This window comes from Oryx dammah, unplaced genomic scaffold (genome assembly GCF_014754425.2).
Source record: "Oryx dammah isolate SB20612 unplaced genomic scaffold, SCBI_Odam_1.1 HiC_scaffold_2, whole genome shotgun sequence".
NCBI lineage: Eukaryota > Metazoa > Chordata > Mammalia > Artiodactyla > Bovidae > Oryx > Oryx dammah.
The window spans coordinates 194,030,217-194,052,169 of record NW_024070186.1 but is presented as its reverse complement, the minus strand read 5'-3'; the positions used below and the strand labels follow the sequence as shown (position 1 = coordinate 194,052,169).

The 21,953-nt window shown below is 52.2% G+C and overlaps 1 protein-coding gene across 7 annotated transcripts in view; it reads left to right on the top strand.

The window, feature by feature from the left end:
* LOC120880122 (transformation/transcription domain associated protein) overlaps positions 1-21,953 on the top strand; it is a 90,157-nt gene that overhangs the window by 51,307 nt on the left and 16,897 nt on the right. For 4 of the 7 annotated variants that reach the window (XM_040263283.1, XM_040263291.1, XM_040263310.1 and 1 more), the window contains 21 exons: positions 156-314; positions 412-546; positions 772-882; positions 1,681-1,827; positions 3,165-3,378; positions 3,929-4,054; positions 4,655-4,801; positions 5,416-5,615; positions 6,134-6,255; positions 6,428-6,641; positions 7,768-7,947; positions 10,298-10,444; positions 11,577-11,696; positions 11,920-12,207; positions 12,309-12,446; positions 13,045-13,157; positions 13,552-13,687; positions 16,475-16,666; positions 19,131-19,326; positions 19,971-20,236; positions 20,811-20,911. In XM_040263283.1, the coding sequence (XP_040119217.1) occupies positions 156-314; positions 412-546; positions 772-882; positions 1,681-1,827; positions 3,165-3,378; positions 3,929-4,054; positions 4,655-4,801; positions 5,416-5,615; positions 6,134-6,255; positions 6,428-6,641; positions 7,768-7,947; positions 10,298-10,444; positions 11,577-11,696; positions 11,920-12,207; positions 12,309-12,446; positions 13,045-13,157; positions 13,552-13,687; positions 16,475-16,666; positions 19,131-19,326; positions 19,971-20,236; positions 20,811-20,911 (3,452 nt within the window). Of the gene's footprint in view, positions 1-155; positions 315-411; positions 547-771; positions 883-1,680; positions 1,828-3,164; positions 3,379-3,928; positions 4,055-4,654; positions 4,802-5,415; positions 5,616-6,133; positions 6,256-6,427; positions 6,642-7,767; positions 7,948-10,297; positions 10,445-11,576; positions 11,697-11,919; positions 12,208-12,308; positions 12,447-13,044; positions 13,158-13,551; positions 13,688-16,474; positions 16,667-19,130; positions 19,360-19,970; positions 20,237-20,810; positions 20,912-21,953 lie in introns of all 7 variants that reach the window. The other 3 variants (XM_040263266.1, XM_040263275.1, XM_040263301.1) reach the window with 1 other exon arrangement.

The following is a 21,953-nucleotide window of genomic DNA, read 5'->3' as shown; positions in this document are numbered from 1 at the left end:
AAGGGGGAGTGATACTTGTAAACAGTGTTGAGAGTTGTCTTAGCGTAAGTTACGGCTCAGAATTGTTGGGCAGAAGGTCGGGTCACATGTTGAGGCCGAGGCAGGCTGTGCACGTGTGCCCACGTGTGCCCTGGCATGACCGACCGCGTTGGCAGGTGTACTACCCGGTGCGGCACCACCTCGTGCAGCACATGGTGAGCGCCATGCAGCGGCTGGGCTTCACGCCCAGCGTCACCATCGAGCAGCGGCGGCTGGCCGTGGACTTGTCCGAGGTCGTCATCAAGTGGGAGCTGCAGCGGATCAAGGACCAGCAGGTAGGACGGCAGCCCCTCCCGCCGGCCCCGGCTGCATTCCCCACACCTCTCCCTGGAGAGCGGTCGGCAAAGTCAAGCGTGGGGGTGTCTCTTTAAGCCTGATTCAGACATGGACCCAAACTCGAGTGGAGAAGGGGTCACCTCCGTCTCGTCTTCCATCAAGAGAGGCCTGTCGGTGGACTCCGCGCAGGAGGTGAAGCGCTTCAGGACGGCCACGGGCGCCATCAGCACGGTGAGAGCGCAGGCCCGGGCCGCTGGCGGTTCATTCATCCAAGAACTTGGAATGCGGGCCGGGCGCTACTCCACACCCCACGAGGCCCGCACCCCCCTTCCTGGACCTGGTTCCCGTTCGCGGGTGGCCCAGGCCCCGCCCTTCTCTGTGGCGGCTGTGCTTGTGGGCCTGCCGGGGCGGGCCAGGCCAGGCCGCGCTCCTGAGCGTGCTCTCCTGGCTCTCCAGGTGTTTGGGCGGAGCCAGTCTCTGCCGGGCGCCGACTCCCTGCTCGCCAAGCCCATCGACAAGCAGCACACGGACACCGTGGTGAACTTCCTCATCCGCGTGGCCTGTCAGGTCTGCTCCCCGCGCGTCCCAGCTTAGGGGTCCTTCTGAGCGAAGGCTGCCCGGTAGACTCAGCGAGTTCAGCCGTCTGTTCGGTCAGAAAAGAAATAGACAAACCAGGTCTGAGAACTTGTCTTTAGTAGTATGTCCCTTTCTTACCAGATTTCATTTGTTTAGTGACGTGCTGATGTTCCTGAAACCTGACTGTGGTTTATAATAGGATTTTTTTATAACTTTTTTTTTCATTAGTGATGAAATAGTAGCATATCTTACAATTAACAGCATGTTGGTCGTGTTCAGTGACCCAGGTTGGACTACTTGACTTTCAGGTGCCCTGTGTCGTGAGGGTGTTGGGATTGACCCATCCCACACAAGTAGTGGGCAGCGCTCAGTGGTTCAGATGCCTGTAACTAGCATTTGTTTACCACTCACATCAGTAACATATTTTCACGCCATCGTTGGCAATCAGTTTCTGAAACTGCGTTTTTATATTTCAAAGAAACCCTTGTAAATGAGATTTCCCTCACAAAGGAGTTTTATAGCTATTAAGAAGTAGTGTATATATGCTATTTCGCAACACTATCGAGGATCTCTAAGTGCTAGAAACAAGCTACCCGACTATCAGCCGATCCTTCCGAGTGCCGCAGCGTGCTGGGCACAGCCGGGGAGGCCCCGATGCCGCCCCTTCAGTTGCACAAAAGAGTGCAGGTCACCACTGACCCACTGTGAGGGGGCGGGGTCCCGGTGGAGGCCGGGAGGGGTGGGCCCTGTGTGCAGGGTAACTCGGGCCTGACCTGCGTCAACTTCCAGGTCAACGACAACACCAGTGCGGCGGGCTCTCCTGGGGAGGTGCTGTCCCGCCGGTGTGTGACCCTCCTGAAGACAGCCTTGCGCCCGGACATGTGGGCCAAGTCAGAGCTCAAGCTGCAGTGGTTCGACAAGCTGCTGATGAGTGTGGTAGGTGCGGGGGGCCCTCGGGACAGTGGGCCCTGAGCCGCCCCCCTCTGCTGGTCGGGGCTTCTCCCACTGCTGTTCTGGCCGCCAGCAGAGGAGGAGAGAGCGCCGTGCTTCCCCCTCCACCCCAGGCAGAGCCAGGAGTCTTGGAAGCAGAGTAGTGCCCTTGGCTTTGATGGACTCATTGCTTAAACCGATCTACTGGCTAGCCTGCAATAAGCATGTTTAATTGACTTAGTCAGCAGTCTTTAAAATGAAGTTGAGATTTTGAATCCAGATGGAATAATAAACATGGCACCAAATAGTCAGGTATTAAGAGAGAGCCCCAAGTGCCGATCTTTTGATGGCTTTTTGGATGTTCTTGGTCCTGGGATTGCCCGGAGGTTGCAGAAGCTGCTCTCTTGCCTTATCCGTCTTGTTACCAGGACGCAGTTGTTTGTCTAGGTCTCTGGTGAAACCCGAAAGCTTTCAGTTTGAAGATTTTAAAACCTGCGGTAAATGTCTGTTACTTTGCGCTGCAAAGCTGAGTGTTGCTGCTCAAGTGTATTGAATGGTCCAACAGGTCACCTGCGTTACAGGAGCTCTAGAGCGGTCGGCCCGCTGGGTCCGCAGTGCGTGCCTTGATTCTAGCCTTAGGCTTCACTGCTAGATATCAGCAGATTTCTTTCCTCTATTTCTCTTGGAATTATTTTCCTATCAGAATTAGTCACCGATGACTCAAGCTCAGCCCCTTCACAGGTTTACATTTTCCAGGAGCAGTGGGTGTGCTCACACTGACTTCTGCCTTTTCCCCAGAGTCCACCTCACAGTGGCACCCATGTAGGGCACGCGCACGCGCGCGTGTGTGAGCCACAGTGTCCTGAAGCCAAACTTAAATCCTTACTATGGACCTTGGTGCTCTGTTTTCTATTTTATTCTTTCTTTTTTTTTTTAGTGCTGACAATTTGTGAAGTTGATTTTACAATACACAGTTTCAAGGGTATTTCCTTTTGGAAGGATGTATGTAGTTGAACTAAAAACATGAAAGGAGAAAAGCAAAATTCATTGCAGTAGTTGCCTTCTTAAGCCAAATGCTAATGTTTTTTGTGAACTTTTTAAAGGAAGTTTGACTAAATACTTAAGGCGAATTTACTGAAATGAAGATTGTGAAATCTTACTGTAGTCCCAGAATATGGCGGCCTTTTATACACCTGATGTGTTCACCCCTTGGTAGTTCTGGGTTTTTTTGGTTTCGCCTCCCAAGTGCTCAGTGGCACGGGGCTCAGGTTTTGCTCACCCCCTCCCGTCGCCAGCGTTCATATGCTGTCTCATCCACGCCTGGCCCGTGTCCCCCGTTGCAGGAGCAGCCGACCCAGGTGAACTACGGGAACATCTGCACCGGCCTGGAAGTGCTGAGCTTCCTGCTCACGGTCCTGCAGCCGCCGGCCATCCTGAGCAGCTTCAAGCCCCTGCAGCGTGGGGTGGCCGCCTGCATGACGTGCGGGAACACCAAGGTGCTGCGGGCCGTGCACAGCCTGCTGTCCCGCCTAATGAGCCTCTTCCCCACTGAGCCCAGTACGTAGCCAGTACACCCCTCTCTCTCTTTTCTTTCCGCCTGGCTGGGTGGGCCAGAGCTTATTATTGAGAGTGCTCCTCCCTCCTCTGCTTGCCATATGAGCCATTTTATCATCCAAGCTTTTTTTTTTTTTTCGTACCATGAAACTTTCTTTTTAAAAAAACAAAGGTTGACATAACTTCACAGTCAAAGTCTTTGCATTACATTTTTTGGTCCACTTGGGAAATAGTTTTTCTTCATCAGCTAAACATTACCGTTTCTGTAAGGTTAAAAGAAAGTTCGGTTAAAACATTTTGGTCAAGCGTTGAACAGCTGGCAAGATAGGATTTTGGTGTGTTTTCCTTGTGTTTAGGGGGTTGAGTCGAGGCTCGAGGACATGAAAGGTGGTCACCGAGCCCCATTAACTGGGAGCCACGCGTCGTGGGCTGAGGCTCACGATGGTTCCCAGATGATGAAGCTCAGAGCTGACCTGGGGAGAGTCAGTGTCTCTCAGAGCTGGGCAGGGCCCGCCAACCGGACCGCGGCCCCACAGTCCCACTCCTGTTTCAGGCACTTCCAGCGTGGCCTCCAAGTACGAGGAGCTAGAGTGCCTGTACGCGGCTGTGGGCAAGGTTATCTACGAGGGGCTCACCAACTACGAGAAGGCTGCCAGCGCCAGCCCCTCCCAGCTCTTCGGTGAGTGCGCACCCCTCCTGCACATGTTTCTCTGCTCGCTTGGACGGGCTTCCCTTCTGGGAAGGGCCCGGCGTGTCGGGAGGAGCTCTGAGCCAATGTGTTGTTGAGAGTGTCTGCGAGTGGCTGGGGTCTTGAAGATGAAAGACCCCCGCCCAGCCTCAGAGTTTCTTCCTGCCTCAGACACACGTGCTCCTCCCCACCCCTATCTCCAGAGTTGTTAAAGGTCCATGGTGTAAGCTTTTATGGGATGTTTACAGCTGATTCTTGAACAAAGTCTTCTTGTGAGTGGAGTCGGCCTCAGCGTCTGTACAGGGTCTCGCTGCACCCACGGGTCTCGTCTGCAGGTTGAGCTGACTGAGGACCGTGCAGCGCTGTTGTGTATACTGCTGGAAAAAAGCCACACACGAGTGGACTTGAGCAGTTCACACTTGTCTCAGGCTCAACAGCACTGTCAGCATTTCAGATCAATCTGTGCTTTTGTCAAAAATGGCCCGTTTTTGTCTAGCGCGTTGTTTAAATATTTTTAGGGGTAATTGACATTTTTGTGACTTACTCAGTTTTTAGAGACTCAGAAACCCCCTGGCTCTCCCCCCACTGCAGGGACCCTGATGATCCTCAAGTCCGCCTGCAGCAACAACCCGAGCTACATCGACAGGCTGATCTCGGTCTTCATGCGCTCGCTGCAGAAGATGGTGCGCGAACACCTGAGCCCACAGGCCGCCTCAGGCAGCACGGAGGCCGCCTCAGGTGACGCGCTGGGCCGGCCCCACCCGGGCCGCGACGCCTGAGCGGGGCACCGCGACTGGCAGCTCTGCTGCCCACTGCTTTCGTGTTCATCATCATTTGCTCTTAACCAAGCGATTCCGAACGTTTCATTGACCACCAGAATCAAGCACTCTTTTAAAGTGAAATGCTTTTTAAGTTTGTGATTGTAAGAAAGAGATTTTGAGGAACCTTTGCCACTAGATGAGAGTTATCTAACAGTTTTGCTGTAAGCAGAGATGGCTAAATCAGAGCCACTGTTTCTAAAGAATGAAGTCTCAGGGTCCAGACCCGAGCTGTGAGCTCTGGAACTCGGGTGACGTGTTGTGGGGAGGGGTGCCGTGGGAGTCGCACCTCTCAGCCTGCCAGGGCCGTGCGCGTGACTCCAGGGCTTGGCCGAGGCCCCGGTCCCTTTGCTCTGTCATTCCCTGCCCTGTGAGGAGGCTCTTGTTGGGCCGCCCTGGCACAGCAGTGCGGTCAGAGCCAGGAGGCACTTCCCACGCCGGAGCTCTCGTTTTGCGGTGAAAGCGTTGGGGAGGGCGTGGGCGGGATCCAGCCGCTCGGGTGGTGGGGATAGCCGGTGTGTCTCGTGTGCGCAGGGACCAGTGAGCTGGTGATGCTGAGTCTGGAGCTGGTGAAGACGCGCCTGGCCGTGATGAGCATGGAGATGAGGAAGAACTTCATTCAGGCCATCCTGACCTCCCTCATTGAGAAATCCCCCGATGCCAAAATCCTCCGGTCCGTGGTGAAAATTGTGGAAGAATGGGTTAAAAACAACTCCCCAATGGCAGCCAATCAGGTGAGCTGGGCAGGGGCTGTGCCCTGGCCTGTGGGTCTTCCCGAGAGAAGGGTCAGCTGTCACTTTCTAAGCGCTTCTGCAAGTTCTCAAGCACAGTATTTTTTTCTCTCTAGTAGTTGCCCTCATGGGATTCTTTTTTTAAGTTGGATTTTTCTCACTGTGCTTCACAAATTTTGAACAGAAACTTGAAGTAACTGGTCGTGTAATGTGGTTTTACTTCTGTTAAAATGTTAAATGAGCCAAAAATAACAACGATGAGGGACTGTTACTTGGTAACTAAGATGCTTGCAAACTTCCAATTTGTTTTCTAGTTTAGTTGCTTTCTCTCCCAAGTGAGTTGTAGCCCCCCAGGAAAATTATGTTGGCACCTGTCTTGATCTTAAGCATCCAAAGAACCATTTAGAAACAACCTTATTTTACCTGACAAGACTGTAGGAGGTTAAAAATCAGTTGAGCAAATGGCTGAAATACTTTTGAACATGTCCTTTCTCAAATAATTGACTCTTAAATTTGTGCAGACACCTACACTCCGGGAGAAGTCCATTTTGCTTGTGAAAATGATGACATACATAGAAAAGCGTTTTCCAGAAGACCTTGAACTAAATGCCCAGTTTTTAGACCTTGTTAACTACGTCTACAGGTAATCACTGCAGCCGAGCACGTCGCGTGTCATCCCTGCCATGCTTTCTGACCCACTGGTGGTGTGACTTTTTAATCTTCTCATATATAATAAGTTTTAAATGTTCACTCACATTGTAAGACACACAGTGTAGGTCGGCGTCATCAGTGAGCCTTTTGTTCAAATGTTCCAGGGATGAGACGCTGTCGGGCAGCGAGCTGACTGCAAAGCTTGAGCCGGCCTTTCTCTCGGGGCTGCGCTGTGCCCAGCCGCTCATCAGGGCCAAGTTTTTCGAGGTTTTCGACAACTCGATGAAGCGTCGCGTCTACGAGCGCCTGCTCTACGTGACCTGCTCCCAGAACTGGGAGGCCATGGGAAACCACTTCTGGATCAAGCAGTGCATTGAGGTAAGCCGGTCTCCACACCGACACAGAGAGGCAGACGTCTCTACCACAGAACCGCTGTCCTCTCTAGGAGGAAGGAACTGACCAACAGCCAGGAGTTGGAGCGGCCAGGCCAAGCCGGCCTCATAGCACGCAGGCTCTGACCACTTAGCTCACGGGGCCAGGGAGCTGGAGGTGAGGCCCCCGCAAACAGTCAGGCTGCCTCAGTGGATGGCGAGTCAGATGGCCTCCGTTTCTAACTAGCTTGTGGTCAGGCGTCTGTATTCCTCATCATTTGGCTTTATTACCAGTGTGCCACGCCAGGCAACCCAGGTTTCCCGTAGAGAACGGGAGGTCACGCGTGCCGTGCCCATAGGCTGTTGACTACATCTGCAGGGAGTCACCGCTGTCTGACGTGCCAGGCTGAGATTCTCCTTGAGGGAAAGGAGGGACTCGTGGCTGGGCTTCAGGGAGAGCGTGTGGGCGCGTTCCCACCAGGGCTGAGCGTCCGTTCTTGGCACTGTGAGCAGCAGCGGGTGGGACTCTGTGAGGGCGGCACAGTGGGCAGAGGTCCCCGACTTGCTCCTCATTCAGGAGGCTGTCGGTTATATCAGGTGCCAGGCTCTGGGTCAGGAGGTCAGAGAGACCGTGGAGGAGGGGCTGGCCGTTCCTCCTCTGCCCCGTGGTCTGGCCTGTCTCCAGGCGGCACCAGTGCACGGCCCCACGCTCCTCTGCCTTCCCTCTCTCTCCTCACGACGGGGCCAGGAGTGTCCTGCCAGGGCTCGTCCACCCCGTGCTGCCCAGCACAGGCTGCCTCTTCCTGCCAGCCGTGCTCATGACCTTTCTCATGGCGAAGCAGACCGCGTCGCTGCTTGCCTTCGTGCCCAGCACGCGGTCTAGCCTCCGGGGCCGGGTCTCGCTGGCCCCTCTGTCCAGCCCGCTGAGACATGGAGTCAGGGGCACCTGAGTGGGAACAGTGGAAGGGGAGGTGCAGGCTCCTGTCCAGGTGGGGGCAGCGGGATAGAGCGAGCCAGGCGCTGGGGGGTCAGTGCACGTGTGTGCCGGTTGAGATGACTCGGAGGTCACCAGGGTCCCCGTGCCTGAGCGCCAGGCACAGGTCCCAGGCCTCTCCTCCCCTGCACACCCCCAGCTCCTTCTGGCCGTGTGTGAGAAGAGCACGCCCATTGGGACCAGCTGCCAGGGCGCCATGCTGCCCTCCATCACCAACGTCATCAACCTGGCCGACAGCCACGACCGCGCGGCCTTCGCCATGGTGACACACGTCAAGCAGGAGCCCCGGGAGCGTGAGAACAGCGAGTCCAAGGAGGAGGTAAGGCCCCGCGCCTGCGCTGCCTCTGCAGCCAGCTTCCCTGCTCGCTGGGACGATGCTGTATCAGCCGTGGGGGTTTTAGGATGAGAGAAACAGATCAGAACCTGTCTCCGCGGAAAGGTCTGAGTGTGGTGCCTGTTCAGTTACTTACTGTTTCCTGTTTTGTGTTAAGGTATAGTTGACATACATCCTGTTAGTCTCAGCTGTACATGTAACAATTTGGTATTTGTGTGTGTTGTGAAATGATCACAGTAAGTATCACTTCAGTTCGGTCGCTCAGTCATGTCGGACTCTTTGCGACCCCATGAATCGCAGCACGCCAGGCCTCCCTGTCCATCACCAATTCCTAGAGTTCACTCAGACTCACATCCATCGAGTCAGTGATGCCATCCAGCCATCTCATCCTCTGGCGTCCCCTTCTCCTCCTGCCCCCCAGCATCAGAGTCTTTTCCAATGGGTCAACTCTTCACATGAGGTGGCCAAAGTACTGGAGTTTCAGCTTTAGCATCAGTCCTTCCAGAGAACACCCAGGGCTGATCTCCTTCAGAACGGACTGGTTGGATCTCCTTGCAGTCCAAGGGACTCTCAAGAGTCTTCTCCAACACCGCAGTGCAAAGCATAAGTATAGTTAACATCTATCACCACACATAGTTAAGGACTTCTTTCTTGTGACGAGGGCTTCTAGGATTCACTCTCTTAGCAACTTTCAGATACACAGGGCAGCAGCATTAACTGCAGTCCCCATCCTGTACATGACACCCCTGTGATGGGTTTATAACCAGAAGTTTGTGCCTTCTGCGTGTCTTTGCCCGTTTCACCTCCCACCTCCTGCCTTTGGCAGCCGCCCGTCTGTTCTGTATTTATGATCTTGTGTGGGTCTTTGTCTTGGTCTGGCGTATTTCGCTGAGCACAGTGCCCCCAGGGTATGTCCATGGCGCAGATGGCAAGATTTCAGGGTAGAACTGATGAGCAGCTGGTGTTGCCATTCAGTTTTGAGAGCAGTCACTTATCACAAGTTGGTGCTGCTGAGGACAGTGTCTTAGCTCTCTGCTGGTGGTCCTCTCCAAGTCAGGAGTTGCCCACGTTGTATCCTAAAGCACCGCTCTGGAGAGTGACACTGTCTTGAAGGAGCTGCGTCTCTATCTGGTTCCACAGGCCGCCTACTCTGACCCTCCTAGGTCTTTACCCAGTCTGGCTGGGGTAGCCCAGGAGCCTGTAACTAACCATCAGGGCTGAGCCTTGGTCCCGATGGCTGTCAGGACTCCCTGTGGGAGTGGGGACGGCCCTCAAGGCATGGATCTGTGAACGTGCCCTTTAGGCTGTCAGCCCATGGAAGCTCAAGCTGGCTGGAGTGTTGGGTGTCCGAACACAGCTAGTTGGTACTAGTGGAGGAAGGCACTCTCTTTGCTCTGAAAGGGGTGGTTTGTACCCCTTCTTGTATGTGAGATCTCTTACTTATTTCATTAACAAATAAGAATTTAAAACTTTTTTCATCTCGCACTTGCTAAGCAGGAGATCATTTGGTGATGGGATCTTCTTTCCTTTCTGTAGTCCTCTATGGAATGAATGGCAGCTTTGACGTGACTCAAAGGCAGCTTTGGGCTTCCCTTGTGGCTCAGCTGGTAAAGAATCTGCCTGCAATGCGGGAGGCCTGGGTTCAGTCCCTGGGTTGGGAAGATCCCCTGGAGAAGGGAAAGGCTACCCGCTCCAGTGTTCTGGCCTAGAGAATCCCACGGACTGCATAGGCCATGGGTTCGCAAGGAGTCGGACACAACTTCACTTTTACTTTCACGTTTTTGATGTGACTTGTTTTCATTCTCAATGGCACACACCAAATGTTCCATAACCTGACTTTGAGCCCAGTCTGGTGATGGGATGTTGACTGTTACTTCCCAGAAGCTTCAGACAGAAATCAGATTCCTTGCTCTTTGGGGACGAGTTGTGTAAAGCCCTGTGCCCACAAGGCGCTGTGCTTTGGCCCCGGTGGTAGCCTTGATCCAAGTAAATAAGTCTGTGCTGCATTCTCAGGAATGGCAGGCAATGATTCCTAGTAGTCTTTATACTGCTTAAAGTAGTACTTTCTTTTTTATTTTCCTTTCTATAATCCAAATATGACAGCAAAATGCTGACATTTTTATAGCATCATGTAAGAAAGCGCTAGATCTGGTCTAGTTTTATCTGCTTGTCTTTTATTTTAGAACTCAGGATTATTTAAATAATCATAGACTTCCAGGAAACTGAAGTTTTACTTGGCAAAAATGTAACAAAAAGTTTATGAAAGTTGGGTGTGTTGATTTTCTTTAACTATTTGACCGTTTGGTTTTGCACATTTGTTTTTTGTATTCTTTAGGATGTAGAGATAGATATTGAACTGGCTCCTGGAGATCAGACCAGCACGCCCAAAACCAAAGAGCTGTCTGAGAAGGACATTGGAAACCAGCTGCACATGTTAACCAACAGACATGACAAATTCCTTGATACGCTCCGAGAAGTGAAGGTCTGTGCATGTTGGTGGCTCTCCCGTCTCCCCGCTGCCCCGATATTTTGAACAGTCCTTGAGCCACTGGCTCCCCCATTCACAGCTCGAGGCGAGCATTTCTGGGGGCAGGTCCGTGGCCACTGAGAGCTTTGGCCTCTGCTATGTTAATGTGGAGCCAGGAGCCGCCTGCCCGGTGGGCGGGGAGCGGCCGTGTCGGGGCAGCCAGGCTGGTTTCATCGCAGCCTTCCACGCAGGCAGCCTGAGTAGCAGACAGGAGCATTCTTCACTTGACTTTTCTTCCCCTTTCTGTGGAATGTTTGTATCCTGGGCTTCTGTGTTTTTGACAGGGACGTGGTCTGGGGTTAGCTCCCTTCCTGGTCTGCTCTTGGGTGAAAGCGAGAACATGATCTTGACACACGTGTCTCTGTCTCAGCCGCAGGGCCCACCGTGGGCTGGCAGGCGTGTGCCTGAGCCCCTCTGTGATGGCTGTGTGTTGCTGTGTGGGGAGGTGGGCTTCAAGCTGCCAGAAACCTGACTGTGAGAAATTCACACCTTAGAGACAGCGGAGCTGTGGGCGGAGGCAGCCACGTTTGTGGACGTGATGTGCCCACTGGGTCCCCGGCTGTGGGGCGTTCTGGTCCCGTCCTGTCCATTCCAGTCACTTCTCCATCTGCCCACCGTTCATTGCAGAGACTCCGACCTCTCATGGTTTCTTATTTCTTCTTCAGTTTGACGCTTGTTGGCAAATAACATAGATCCTATGCGTATATTTCTGTTTCCCCTTGGTATCTTCAGCAGCCTCTCTTTGATGGTATCTGTATATCTCTTGCTTGCACTTTCCGGGTCAACATGGTGTTCGTACTTCTCGGATATGGTGAAATCAGTAATGTTAGGAGGTGCCCTGGGAAGTTAGACATATAGGCATGTCACTGAGCGCCTTTCCCGTGTCTGTGCTAGCTGCTCAGCACAGCAGGAGGGGTCTGTGGTGCCTAGAGCTCGGGCTTCACTTCGGCACAGCATCTGTTCAGGTTCTGAACGTCGGGCAGTGGAGCGGCATCGGGTAGAGTGGGTGGTCCTCCTTCCTGGGCAGGGAGCTCGGGCGGCACCCGCGTGGCGGGGGCCCGGCGCCAGACCATCTCTCCCCCTGCAGACGGGAGCCCTGCTTGGTGCCTTCGTCCAGCTCTGCCACATCTCCACCACGCTGGCTGAGAAGACGTGGGTCCAGCTCTTCCCCAGGCTGTGGAAGATCCTGTCTGACAGACAGCAGCATGTGAGTCTGTGTTTTCTTTAAATCCTCTTTTGAAAAATGCAGTTTTAGCTTTTGAGGAGTGTTCGTGAAAGAAACTCTTGATGAAGTTTCAAAGGCTGAGGAAACTAGCGTTATCCAGGTGTGAGTCACCTATCTCATGCATGCCAGACGCCGGGGGAGGCACGGAGGCGGGCTGGCTCTCGCACGAGGCCCCAGCCAGCCCCAACGCGTGCTTGGGTTTCAGGCTCTGGCGGGCGAGATCAGCCCGTTTCTGTGCAGCGGCAGCCACCAGCTGCAGCGGGACTGCCAGCCCAGCGCCCTCAACTGCTTCGTGGAGGCCATGTCCCAGTGCGTCCCGCCCATCCCCATCCGGCCCTGCGTCCTCAAGTACCTGGGCAAGACCCACAACCTCTGGTTCCGCTCCACCTTGATGCTGGAGCACCAGGCCTTCGAGAAGGGGCTGAGCCTGCAGATCAAGCCCAAGCAGACAGCCGAGTTCTATGAGCAGGAGAGCATCACTCCACCCCAGCAGGTGAGGCCTCGCCTCCCCCGTTCAGATTAGGGGCCGTGCAGTCGCCCTGTCAGGGAAACACGGTGTTCCCCCGAGCACTCAGAGACCGCGTTCTGTTCCAGGAGATCCTGGACTCCCTTGCGGAGCTCTACTCTCTGCTGCAAGAGGAGGACATGTGGGCGGGCTTGTGGCAGAAGCGCTGCAAGTACTCGGAGACGGCCACGGCCATCGCCTACGAGCAGCACGGCTTCTTCGAGCAGGTAGCGCCGCTGGGCCTCGTGGGTGGTGGAGGGCGCTCACAGAGGCTCCGGCGTTGTGGCCTCAAGGCAGTTCCTGTCTAAATAAGAAGTCTCCTGATTTCTCGGAAGCACGTATTTATCCAATACAGACTCTGAGATTGAAGTCTCAGTTTTAGAGACGTGAACGTTGATGCTCAGTCGTAAATTCTTTACTGTCAGCGTAGCCGGTGTGGATGCTTCCTTTCTGCAGTCCTCTGTCTCGTTGGGATTGGTGGAGCGTGAGAGTTTGGTCCCCCTGCCCGTCCTTGCTCGGCAGTGGGGTCGCTGAGCATGGCCGCAGCCCCGGGTAGGATGCCGAGCCACAGAAATTCCAGAAGCAGAGGCATAGCTGTGGCCCGGCTGCCATCACTGACGGGTGGCGACCTGCGCGACGTCCCGCTGCTTCTGCTCGGGGCGGGGACTCAGCCGCCAGCTCATCCACTCTCATTCCCTGGGTGGAGACGCTGAGAGCCCGAAACGGCCCCAGGTCTGCGATCTGGCTTGCCCTAAGTAATTGAGCAGTGGTCATGCAGCAGTTGCTAGTTAAGCAGCAGTTTGAAAGCATTGTTAACTTTTACAGGCACAAGAGTCGTATGAAAAGGCAATGGATAAAGCCAAGAAGGAACACGAGAGGAGCAACGCTTCCCCTGCCATTTTCCCAGAGTACCAGCTTTGGGAGGACCACTGGATCCGGTGAGCTGCGCGGGGACGCGGCCAGAGGTCACTGAAGGGAGCCAGCGGAAAGCCTGAAATTTTCCCTGACAAGTATTTTTAGAAAGGGACTTTGCTGCTCTCTTTATGGCCCCACGAAGAAAAGTACAAACAAAAATGGAGAAACAGCTGTTAAAGGCTCGGGTGCTTGAGTGTGTGTTGGAGAAAGTGACTGAGTCCTGCCTTCGCTGGCCCGGAGCTCTGCTCTGCTGTGGGGGTGCTGTTCTTGCTGCTCCAGGGGGCCCCTGCTTCAGTGCCCCGGGCACTGTGGCACCCCACAGAAGCCCACCCTTCTCTGCTGGGGGAAACTTTTTCCCTTTCTGTGTTATGGAAGTGGCTTAAAATCACTGAGTTTGGGCCGATCCTTGGTCTCCAGGTGTTCCAAGGAGCTGAACCAGTGGGAAGCCTTGACGGAGTACGGCCAGTCCAAAGGTCACATCAACCCTTACCTGGTCCTGGAGTGTGCTTGGCGGGTGTCCAACTGGACCGCTGTGAAGGAGGCGCTGGTGCAGGTGAGGACTGCACCCCCCGCAGCATGACCTGTCCACGCTCAGGGTGCAGTCTCTGCAGGCACGGGGGACCCTTTCTCCAAAGCCCCGAGTCTCATCACGCGGGGCACCTTGGCAGATGCAAGATAGCTCCTGGGAAGTAAGAGTTACTTTTGGTTTTCACGAAAATCTTTCCTGAGTCTGAGTTAAATGATAACTTAGTTTCAGTTCCTCCTTCAGTTACAGTAAGCATCAGGTGTGGAAACTGGGCAGAGCAGAGGCCGTTTTGCTGGTGGATTGGATGGCAGAGGAGCTGCACGTGTGAGTGTAGTGCAGGCACAGGGCCGGGGTGTCGGTGAGATTGCGGCGCGAAAAGCAGCGTCACGGGCAGGCGTGTCTTGTGTTACGGAAGTGGCGACCGTGTCGTGCCGGTGAAGTCGAGCCCTTAACTTGGTTGAGCTGCACGTTTTTCAGAAGTTAAACTCCATCCAGAGGAGTTCAGTGTGAGACAGGAGAGTGGGCACCGAGGTGCGGGTCTCTCTCGCCCTGGGAGCCTCTGCGGCGCGTGGGCAGCCGGGGTTGACGGCCCAGCCCTGCCACCCGGGCCCCCGTCCCTGCCAGCGTCTCAGCCTCTGCCGACGCAGCCGAGCCTGTGGCTCGCTCTTTTCCCTCCTGTGTCTCTCTCCCCTGGTGCCCCTTTCCTGCTCAGGTTTTAACCTTTGCCCTGTGGTGTCCGTGCCACGGGGCTTAGGGGTTTGTACTGCAGTCCTGCTCTCACCTTGCCCCTTTGCCTGGTGAGGGCGTATTTACAGTCACACCAGTGATTTCCCTTTCTTAATGTGTAGGCTCAAAGCACACGGAGGTTACAGGCCACTGTGTTTGAAAGGATTGACTTAAAACTTTACCCGTGTTGTGGCTCCCGTGCTTATTTCGCCACTGCTGCTGCTTTTGAACAAAATGTGAAAGGTGCAAGAACTGAAATAGTCACAAACCATTAACTGCAGGGAGGTTATAGAGCCCGGGGTCTGGACTTTCAGTTGGGATCGGGGAAATGGCTTCTCTGATGCAGAGTTACTCTGAGAAGTAGACCAGTCACTATGTAAGTAAACAAAAATAGTTTACTGACAGGTTGCATTTAACATTGGTGGTTCTTTTTTTTTTTTTTTTTAATTTATTTTTAATGTCCTTTATTCTGATAATTATTCTGCTTTATTTTATACCAATATAAAAATATTTATAGCTCACTCTAATGTTTCTTTTTCTCCTTTCCGAGGTCTCACTTAGCAGGATGTGTGCAGTATCATACTGACCATAGGTCTGACAGATGAGTTTCTTCTTTTACAAGTTCTTGATTATTTTCCCCCAGTTTTAAGGCACTTACTGGTTAGAAAAAGCTCAGAGTATATTAATGAGCACTATGGGTAATCTGCAAGAAATTGATTTCAAATGTTTTTGATAGTACTGAATTATTTACTCATTTACCAGTACTTCAAAAAAAATCTTTCTCTTATGTCTGCTAGCCCCATAATTTCTTGGTTCGATTTAATAAATGAGGTAATATTTTCCAGCAGAGGAAAAATGAGATGCTGTTGTTCTTAATGTTCCAGAGAGTAGGTGTGATTGAACAAGTCCTGTCTTAACAAGTGTTTAAGTCCGGAAGATGGGAGACGGTAGGTTGTGATCGTAAAGGACCTTGTAGGAAGCAGTTGTGTTCACAAGTTTGCCTCCCTGAGTTTCTTCACGGTTGGGTTACTGAGAAGCAGGAGGGGCCAGGGACGTGACTGCTCCAGGGTCAGCCGTCAGCAGACAGGGCTGGTGTCAGGACAGCGCGTCACCATCACTGCTCTCGCCCCCTCTGGACTGAGAGCCGCGCGGCTCTGATGTGCCATTTCCATTGTCACTTCAGAGGTGCTTCCGAATGAATGTCTTACTGATGTTTTTACAGCAAGTCCTGTAAAATTCTTTCAAGAACATTTCTGTGTTCTTTCATCTTCTTATATACAAAGAGGTTATTTTTGAAAAGACTTTTTTTTAATTTACAGTTTTTAAAATGCTGATAAGAGTTTTAAGATGCTGATAAGTCAAAGGCTGATAAGATGCCATGAGTTCTAACACCTTCATTAGAAGGTGCTGGGCAAACACGGGGGCTTTCCAGGGCACACCTAGAGCCTCCGCCTGGGCTTAGGGGGCAAATGTGATGCTCTGGGCTCCGTCTGCTTCATCAGTAGAACTGATAACCAGGATGCGAGAGAGATCTGGGGAACATTTTGCAGTGGATAATAAATGTGGACTTAAATGACAGTAAAGTTTGTGAATGTTCACTCATATTCTTAGACGCCTGAATCACTGCCTTCTGCTTCCGTGTATGATGTGGAGCAAGTTAGACTGATTTTTCAGGATAACAGTGTGAGTTGGAGACAATTCAAAATTGTACTGATACTTAGCAGAGTGGAGATGAGCACGTATTTAAGCCTTTTGAAGTTCCCGGCCGACTTTGTAGGTTTTTCACCTGGTCTGTCATAACAGAATCTGATCAGTTTCCCCTTTTTGGAACTAAAAGTGGTCTTAAAGCAAGGAGCCTGTGGCAAGGCTTCGTAGCCAGAGAGATTGGCCACACTTTGGTGTTTGGAAAAGGAGAGTGTTCAGAAAAATATCTAATGCGTTATTTCTCCAGAGAAAATGAGTGTCTGTCTGTAGCTTAATTGCTCTTTACTGCTTTGCATAGCTGGCTACCAGAAAGTTTGCTTTTTGACTCTCTGCGCTGAGAGGAAGTATACCCACTGCCTCCGTGTGATCCTCTTCCCCACCCAGGTAGAGGTGAGCTGTCCGAAGGAGATGGCCTGGAAGGTCAACATGTACCGCGGGTACCTGGCCATCTGCCACCCCGAGGAGCAGCAGCTGAGCTTCATCGAGCGCCTGGTGGAGATGGCCAGCAGCCTGGCCATCCGCGAGTGGCGGCGGCTGCCCCACGTGGTGTCACACGTACACACACCCCTGCTCCAGGTGGGGCCTGTCCCGGTTGTCGGGGGGGGTTCTCCGAGGGAGGGGCTTCTCCAGGGGGGAGAGGGGGCCCTTCCTGGGGGGAGAGGGGCCTTCTCCAGAGGGGAGAGGGGGCTCTTCTGGGGAGGGGGGGCCCTCTCGGGGGGAGGGGGCCCTTCTCCGGGCAGGGAGCGTCTCCAGGGGTGGAGGTCCCTTCTCCAGGGGGTCCCTCCCGGCAGAGGGACGGGGTCCCTCCCATCCAGGCTGAGGGCTGTGAGGGAGCTGGAGAGCAGAGGAAACTTTCCCCCGTCCTCCCCGCCATTTGCACTTGGGCTCGGCGAGAGGACGGCTAGAGTCAGAAGGCAGAGGACTGAAACGTGGCTTCTGGTGTTCGGGGTGTCCGGGGGTTTCAGTGACGGAAGGCCTCCCTCAGGGGTGACTGTGATGGTTTTCTTGCTTGAGGATTATGCTCTGATGCCCGCCATCCCAGCCTCAGTGTGATGCTGCTGTTCAGTCTGAGCAGGGGTCTCTCCATCTGAGACTCCAAGGCTGCAGTTAAGTGGTCTGCACCTCGGCTTCTTCCTTTGTGTTTCATCCTGTTTCTGACTCGTTCAGCCACACGGGCCACCGGTCGGTGACTCCGCACAGCCCCTTGCGCACGCCGCCCCCTGCGTGGAAATTCCTTCTTCCCATCCTCCCAGCCCCTGTGTGTGTGCACGCGCACGTACATATGTGCAGATACATGCACACACCCTGGGCCGCGCCAGCTCTCCACCTCTTTCACCTGGCGCAGAGCAGCTCCCAGTGTGGCTGAATGAGGGCTAACTATAGGCTGCCGTTTTAACAGTAGTTCAGAATGCTCACACTTTTTTTCCTCTGGAAAGAGTAGTTCTGAGACTTCAAACTGGTACATTGATTTTTATAGTGTAATTTTTTATAGGTTTTTAAAATTATATAGTTATTAATATAGATTATCCTGTTAGATTATCTTGTCTTTGTCATAATGAACCAGAAGTTCATCAAAGCAGTTTTATCTTCTTGGTTTGATATTTTCCCTTTTTGTATCTATTATTTTGGGCCTGAAAGCAGTATATGTTCAGTAGAAACCATACTTCGAATGCTGGGTTTGGATGTTTTTCTGGACCAACATGCGTGCACGATGCTGTCTGGTGCTGGGCGGTGGCGCCGAGCGTCAGCACCTGGTCAGCCATGAGATCCTGACGGCGGATAGCTGCCTGCTGGTGGCCGTTCTGCTTTTCACTTTCATTATGTGAGAAAATCAGTGCTTCGTTATTAAACAGGCCTTGTGTTAGGTAGTGTGAGTGTTCTTTGCGCATTCAGGTCGGCTAAACTAGGATGTCTGGTAGGTTCGGTGTGTTAAACGCATTCTCAACTTCAGATATTTTCAACTTAGGATGAGTGTGTTGGGACATGACACCATGGTGAGTTAAGGAAGATCATGAACCGTACACCTGAACGGGTGCTCTCAGTGAGGTTGACATTATACTTCGGTAAAGCTGTTCCAATACAAATACCCTGTCGTTCTGTCTTCAGTAAGCTTTTGGTGGGAAGAAAGATTAGATTAAGGGTTCAGAAATCTGAGTGTAGTGAACTAGAAGTATAGATACAGATGGAAAGTGTGAATTCTTGTAGACAATTTTTAAAATTAAGAGCAAACAAAAGGATACTGTGTCCTGAACTTGCTGCTGTGTTTGGGAGTTCAGACGATTCAGAGAATTTAAAAACATTTCTCCTCGAAGAGTTAGGCTGGAGAGAGAGGACATATCCGTAAGAACCCAAGTTTTACGGGGGCATCTGTGACTCGGAGCCGTGTGCAAACACAGATAAACCCACGATTCAGAGAAGGGAAGAATCGCTGTGGGGAATGGCGGGTGAAATTTAACAGCGTGGGAGAAGGCTCAGAGCTGCGCCCCACCCCCCACCCCCAGCCGAGAGGGGCTCCAGAGGGCACCGCACGTTTGCAGCCAGTGGCATGTGTTGGGGTGTACAGGGGGCCCCTGGACAGATGGGTAGGTGGGTGGTGAGAATGCACGTGTCAGCCGGGAGAGAGCATCAGAGCTGTGTTCGAGATGATTGACGTGGCCCCGGGGTTCAGATGTTGACGGAGGAAAGCTTGAGGGCAGGAGGCATTGTCGAAGACCTACCGAGAGCCACACCCAGCGGGGGCCAGAGGGAGGGCAAAGGGATAGTTGTGGGGGCGGGAGGGGGGCGGCGTGGACCCCGCTGTTCTCCAGGCTGCAGTGTCACAGCAGCTGGAGGCGGAGGTCTTAAGAGTGGGGGTGCTTGTATCCCGAGAGTCGTGTGTGAGGCATGGAATAAGTTAGATGCTACATCTGAGTAAATCCCAGAGCATCCCCTTGAATCCTGGGCCCTTCACAGGAGACACTCCCAGTTGGCTCTGGTTTGCCTTCCTCATCTAATCCTCGTGCCCTGCTCACCGTGGAATATCTCACCCTGGTCCCCTTAGGCAGCCCAGCAAATCATCGAGCTTCAGGAGGCTGCTCAGATCAACGCAGGCTTGCAGCCCACCAACCTGGGGAGGAACAACAGCCTGCACGACATGAAGACGGTGGTGAAGACGTGGCGGAACCGGCTGCCCATCGTGTCGGACGACCTCTCCCACTGGAGCAGCGTGTTCATGTGGCGGCAGCACCATTACCAGGGTAAACCCGCCTGGTCCGGCATGCCTCCACCATGTAATTTTCCAGACGCCCGCTGTTCTGGTTTCGTGTCTTGGTTGTGTTTTCCTGTTTGTTCTTTTTCTGTTTGTTTTTTCTTTCACCGAATCTTCTGTTTCTTGGCAGGTGTGGTAGAGGTGGTTGGTATGACGAGAATAAAGATGAAGGTGGTGAAAGAGGGGAAGAATTTCTCTCCCTGTTTGTTGCCTTTCTCCACCCAGGACAGCCTTGCTGCCAAACAGCTGCCTGTTGGCACCAGGGGCGCAGACCAGTGGGATCAGAGCTCTGGGTCGTGGCCCTTTTGTTCTGAAGGTGCCCCCACTCCTAAGACCTGCTCTCGGGGGGCTGGGTGGAGCCTTGCTCAGCTTCCCTGGGCCCCTCTGCTGCTTTCCCTAGACCTGCCAGGCCTCTTTTTATCCAGAGCAGCCTTAGCCAAGAGGGTGATTCTCCACTGAGGAGTTAGTGCTTCTTAGATCATCCTTCTGATGCAAATGTGAGGGAGAGTAACGTGGGCTGATCACAGAGCTTCCCATGTTCATAAGCCACCCTGTTTGTTTTCCATTTTTTATTTAAGACTTAAGCTGAGAAATGTCTGACGTGGACTGAAATGTCACTTCTTGCCTCTCCAGCTATTGTAACTGCATATGAAAACAGTTCTCAGCACGACCCAAGTTCAAACAATGCTATGCTTGGGGTTCACGCGTCGGCTTCAGCAATCATCCAGTATGGAAAAATTGCCCGGAAGCAGGGCCTGGTCAATGTGGCTCTGGACATATTAAGTCGTATCCACACCATTCCCACCGTCCCTATTGTGGATTGCTTCCAGAAGATTCGGCAGCAGGTCAAATGCTACCTCCAGCTGGCAGGCGTCATGGGCAAGAACGAGTGTATGCAGGTAGGGTGCCTGGTGGACCCAGTGCCCGTCCTTGCCCTGGCAGTGAGGGTCCCTGGGCTAGCTCCTGGCTCAGACGACAGGGAAAGGGACTGGACCACGACAGGGAAAGGGACTGGACCGCTACAGGACTCCTTGGTCTCGGGGAGCAGTTCTGCCAGAATGAGAAAGGGACAGGAAGCCACTTGAGTATTTGAATTATATGCCACAGCCTCTAATCTGCCATATACTTGGGTAATGTAGTTATAGAACGAAAACTAAAAATTGCAGGACTATGAGGGTATATGATAGATTTGGGCTATGTTCAGAGGAAAATTAATCAAAAACAATCAAACTGACAAGATATCTAAAGCTTTGGAAAAAATAATACCATTAAGGTGTCTGGAACTGAATTTGTGTTTAGTGATTCAGTTTAAATACTCCTTGTCAGTCAACAAATATTCTAGGTAGGCAAGCCTCATCAGTTTAAAATAGATTTGTCAGTGACCTTTAGGACTTAACTGCCTGGATCAATATTTTAATGAGGTTTTCAATGAGTGTCTAGCAAGTTCAAGAACCTTTCTGTTTTTACAAACAGGGCCTTGAAGTTATTGAATCTACAAACTTAAAATACTTCACGAAAGAGATGACAGCTGAATTTTATGCACTGAAGGGGATGTTCTTGGCTCAGATTAACAAGTATGTATGTTATGTAGGGGGCAGGTGAGAGAAAGACTCATCAGGGTATTTAAATAGTTGTTTGTAACCTAAAAGCAATGTGAAGATGAAGCCAGAAGTTGACATGAGTTGGCATCAGTCGTCAGACATGGTGTTCAGCTTTTGTATCTCTAGGAAAGCAGTAACTTGCAGCAGGATCAGAAAACTGGCTTGAGTGTGGTACTTTTTAACTATGAGTTCCTTGACCATGGAACTGCCAATAACGGTTTCATTGCCCCATTTTCTCAATGTGCTGTCTTGGGAATAGAGTTGATCCCTTTTATGGAGATGATTCCTGCTTTAGAGGAGGGGTCAATCAACTGGAATCCAGTATGGTGGGTCCTCAAAAAACTAGAAACAAAGAATTATGTCCCAGCAGTGCCACTCCTAGGTATTTATGGAAAAGAGTTGAAAACAGGAGCTCAAGCAGGTAGTCACTCATGAAGGTTCACAGAGTTCTGTTTACAGTAGCAGAATATTGAAACTACTCAAATGACTGGATAAGCAAAATGTGGTGTGTACAAACAGTAGAATATTATCCAGCATGAAAAAAGAATGAAGTGGTATTTTCTTTAATATGTTGCTGTGCTAGTCGCTCAGTCGTGTCCGACTCTTTGAGACCCCATGGACTATAGCCCGCCAGGCTCCTCTGTCCATGAGGATTCTTCAGGCAAGAACACTGGAGTGGATTGCCATGCCCTCCTCCAGGGGATCTTCCATCTCTGGCATTGCAGGTGGATTCTTTATCGTCTGAGCCACTAGGAAATAAGTAACTTTTATTTACTAGTAAGAATTAAAAGCCTTTTTTAACAGAAAGTGACCCCTTGAATGACCTGAAAATTCCATGCTCCATCACGGGCAGAGGGGGCCAGGCTTTCTGTGGTGAGTAGATAGTGTGATGAAGAACGTTGCTGAAATCTCTTCTGAAATCTTTGATCTAGGAATTCAGCCATGGCTTATATGTGGACAGACATGAGTTTTATCATGAAAGCTCAAGCACAGAATAAATACAACCGTGATTTTT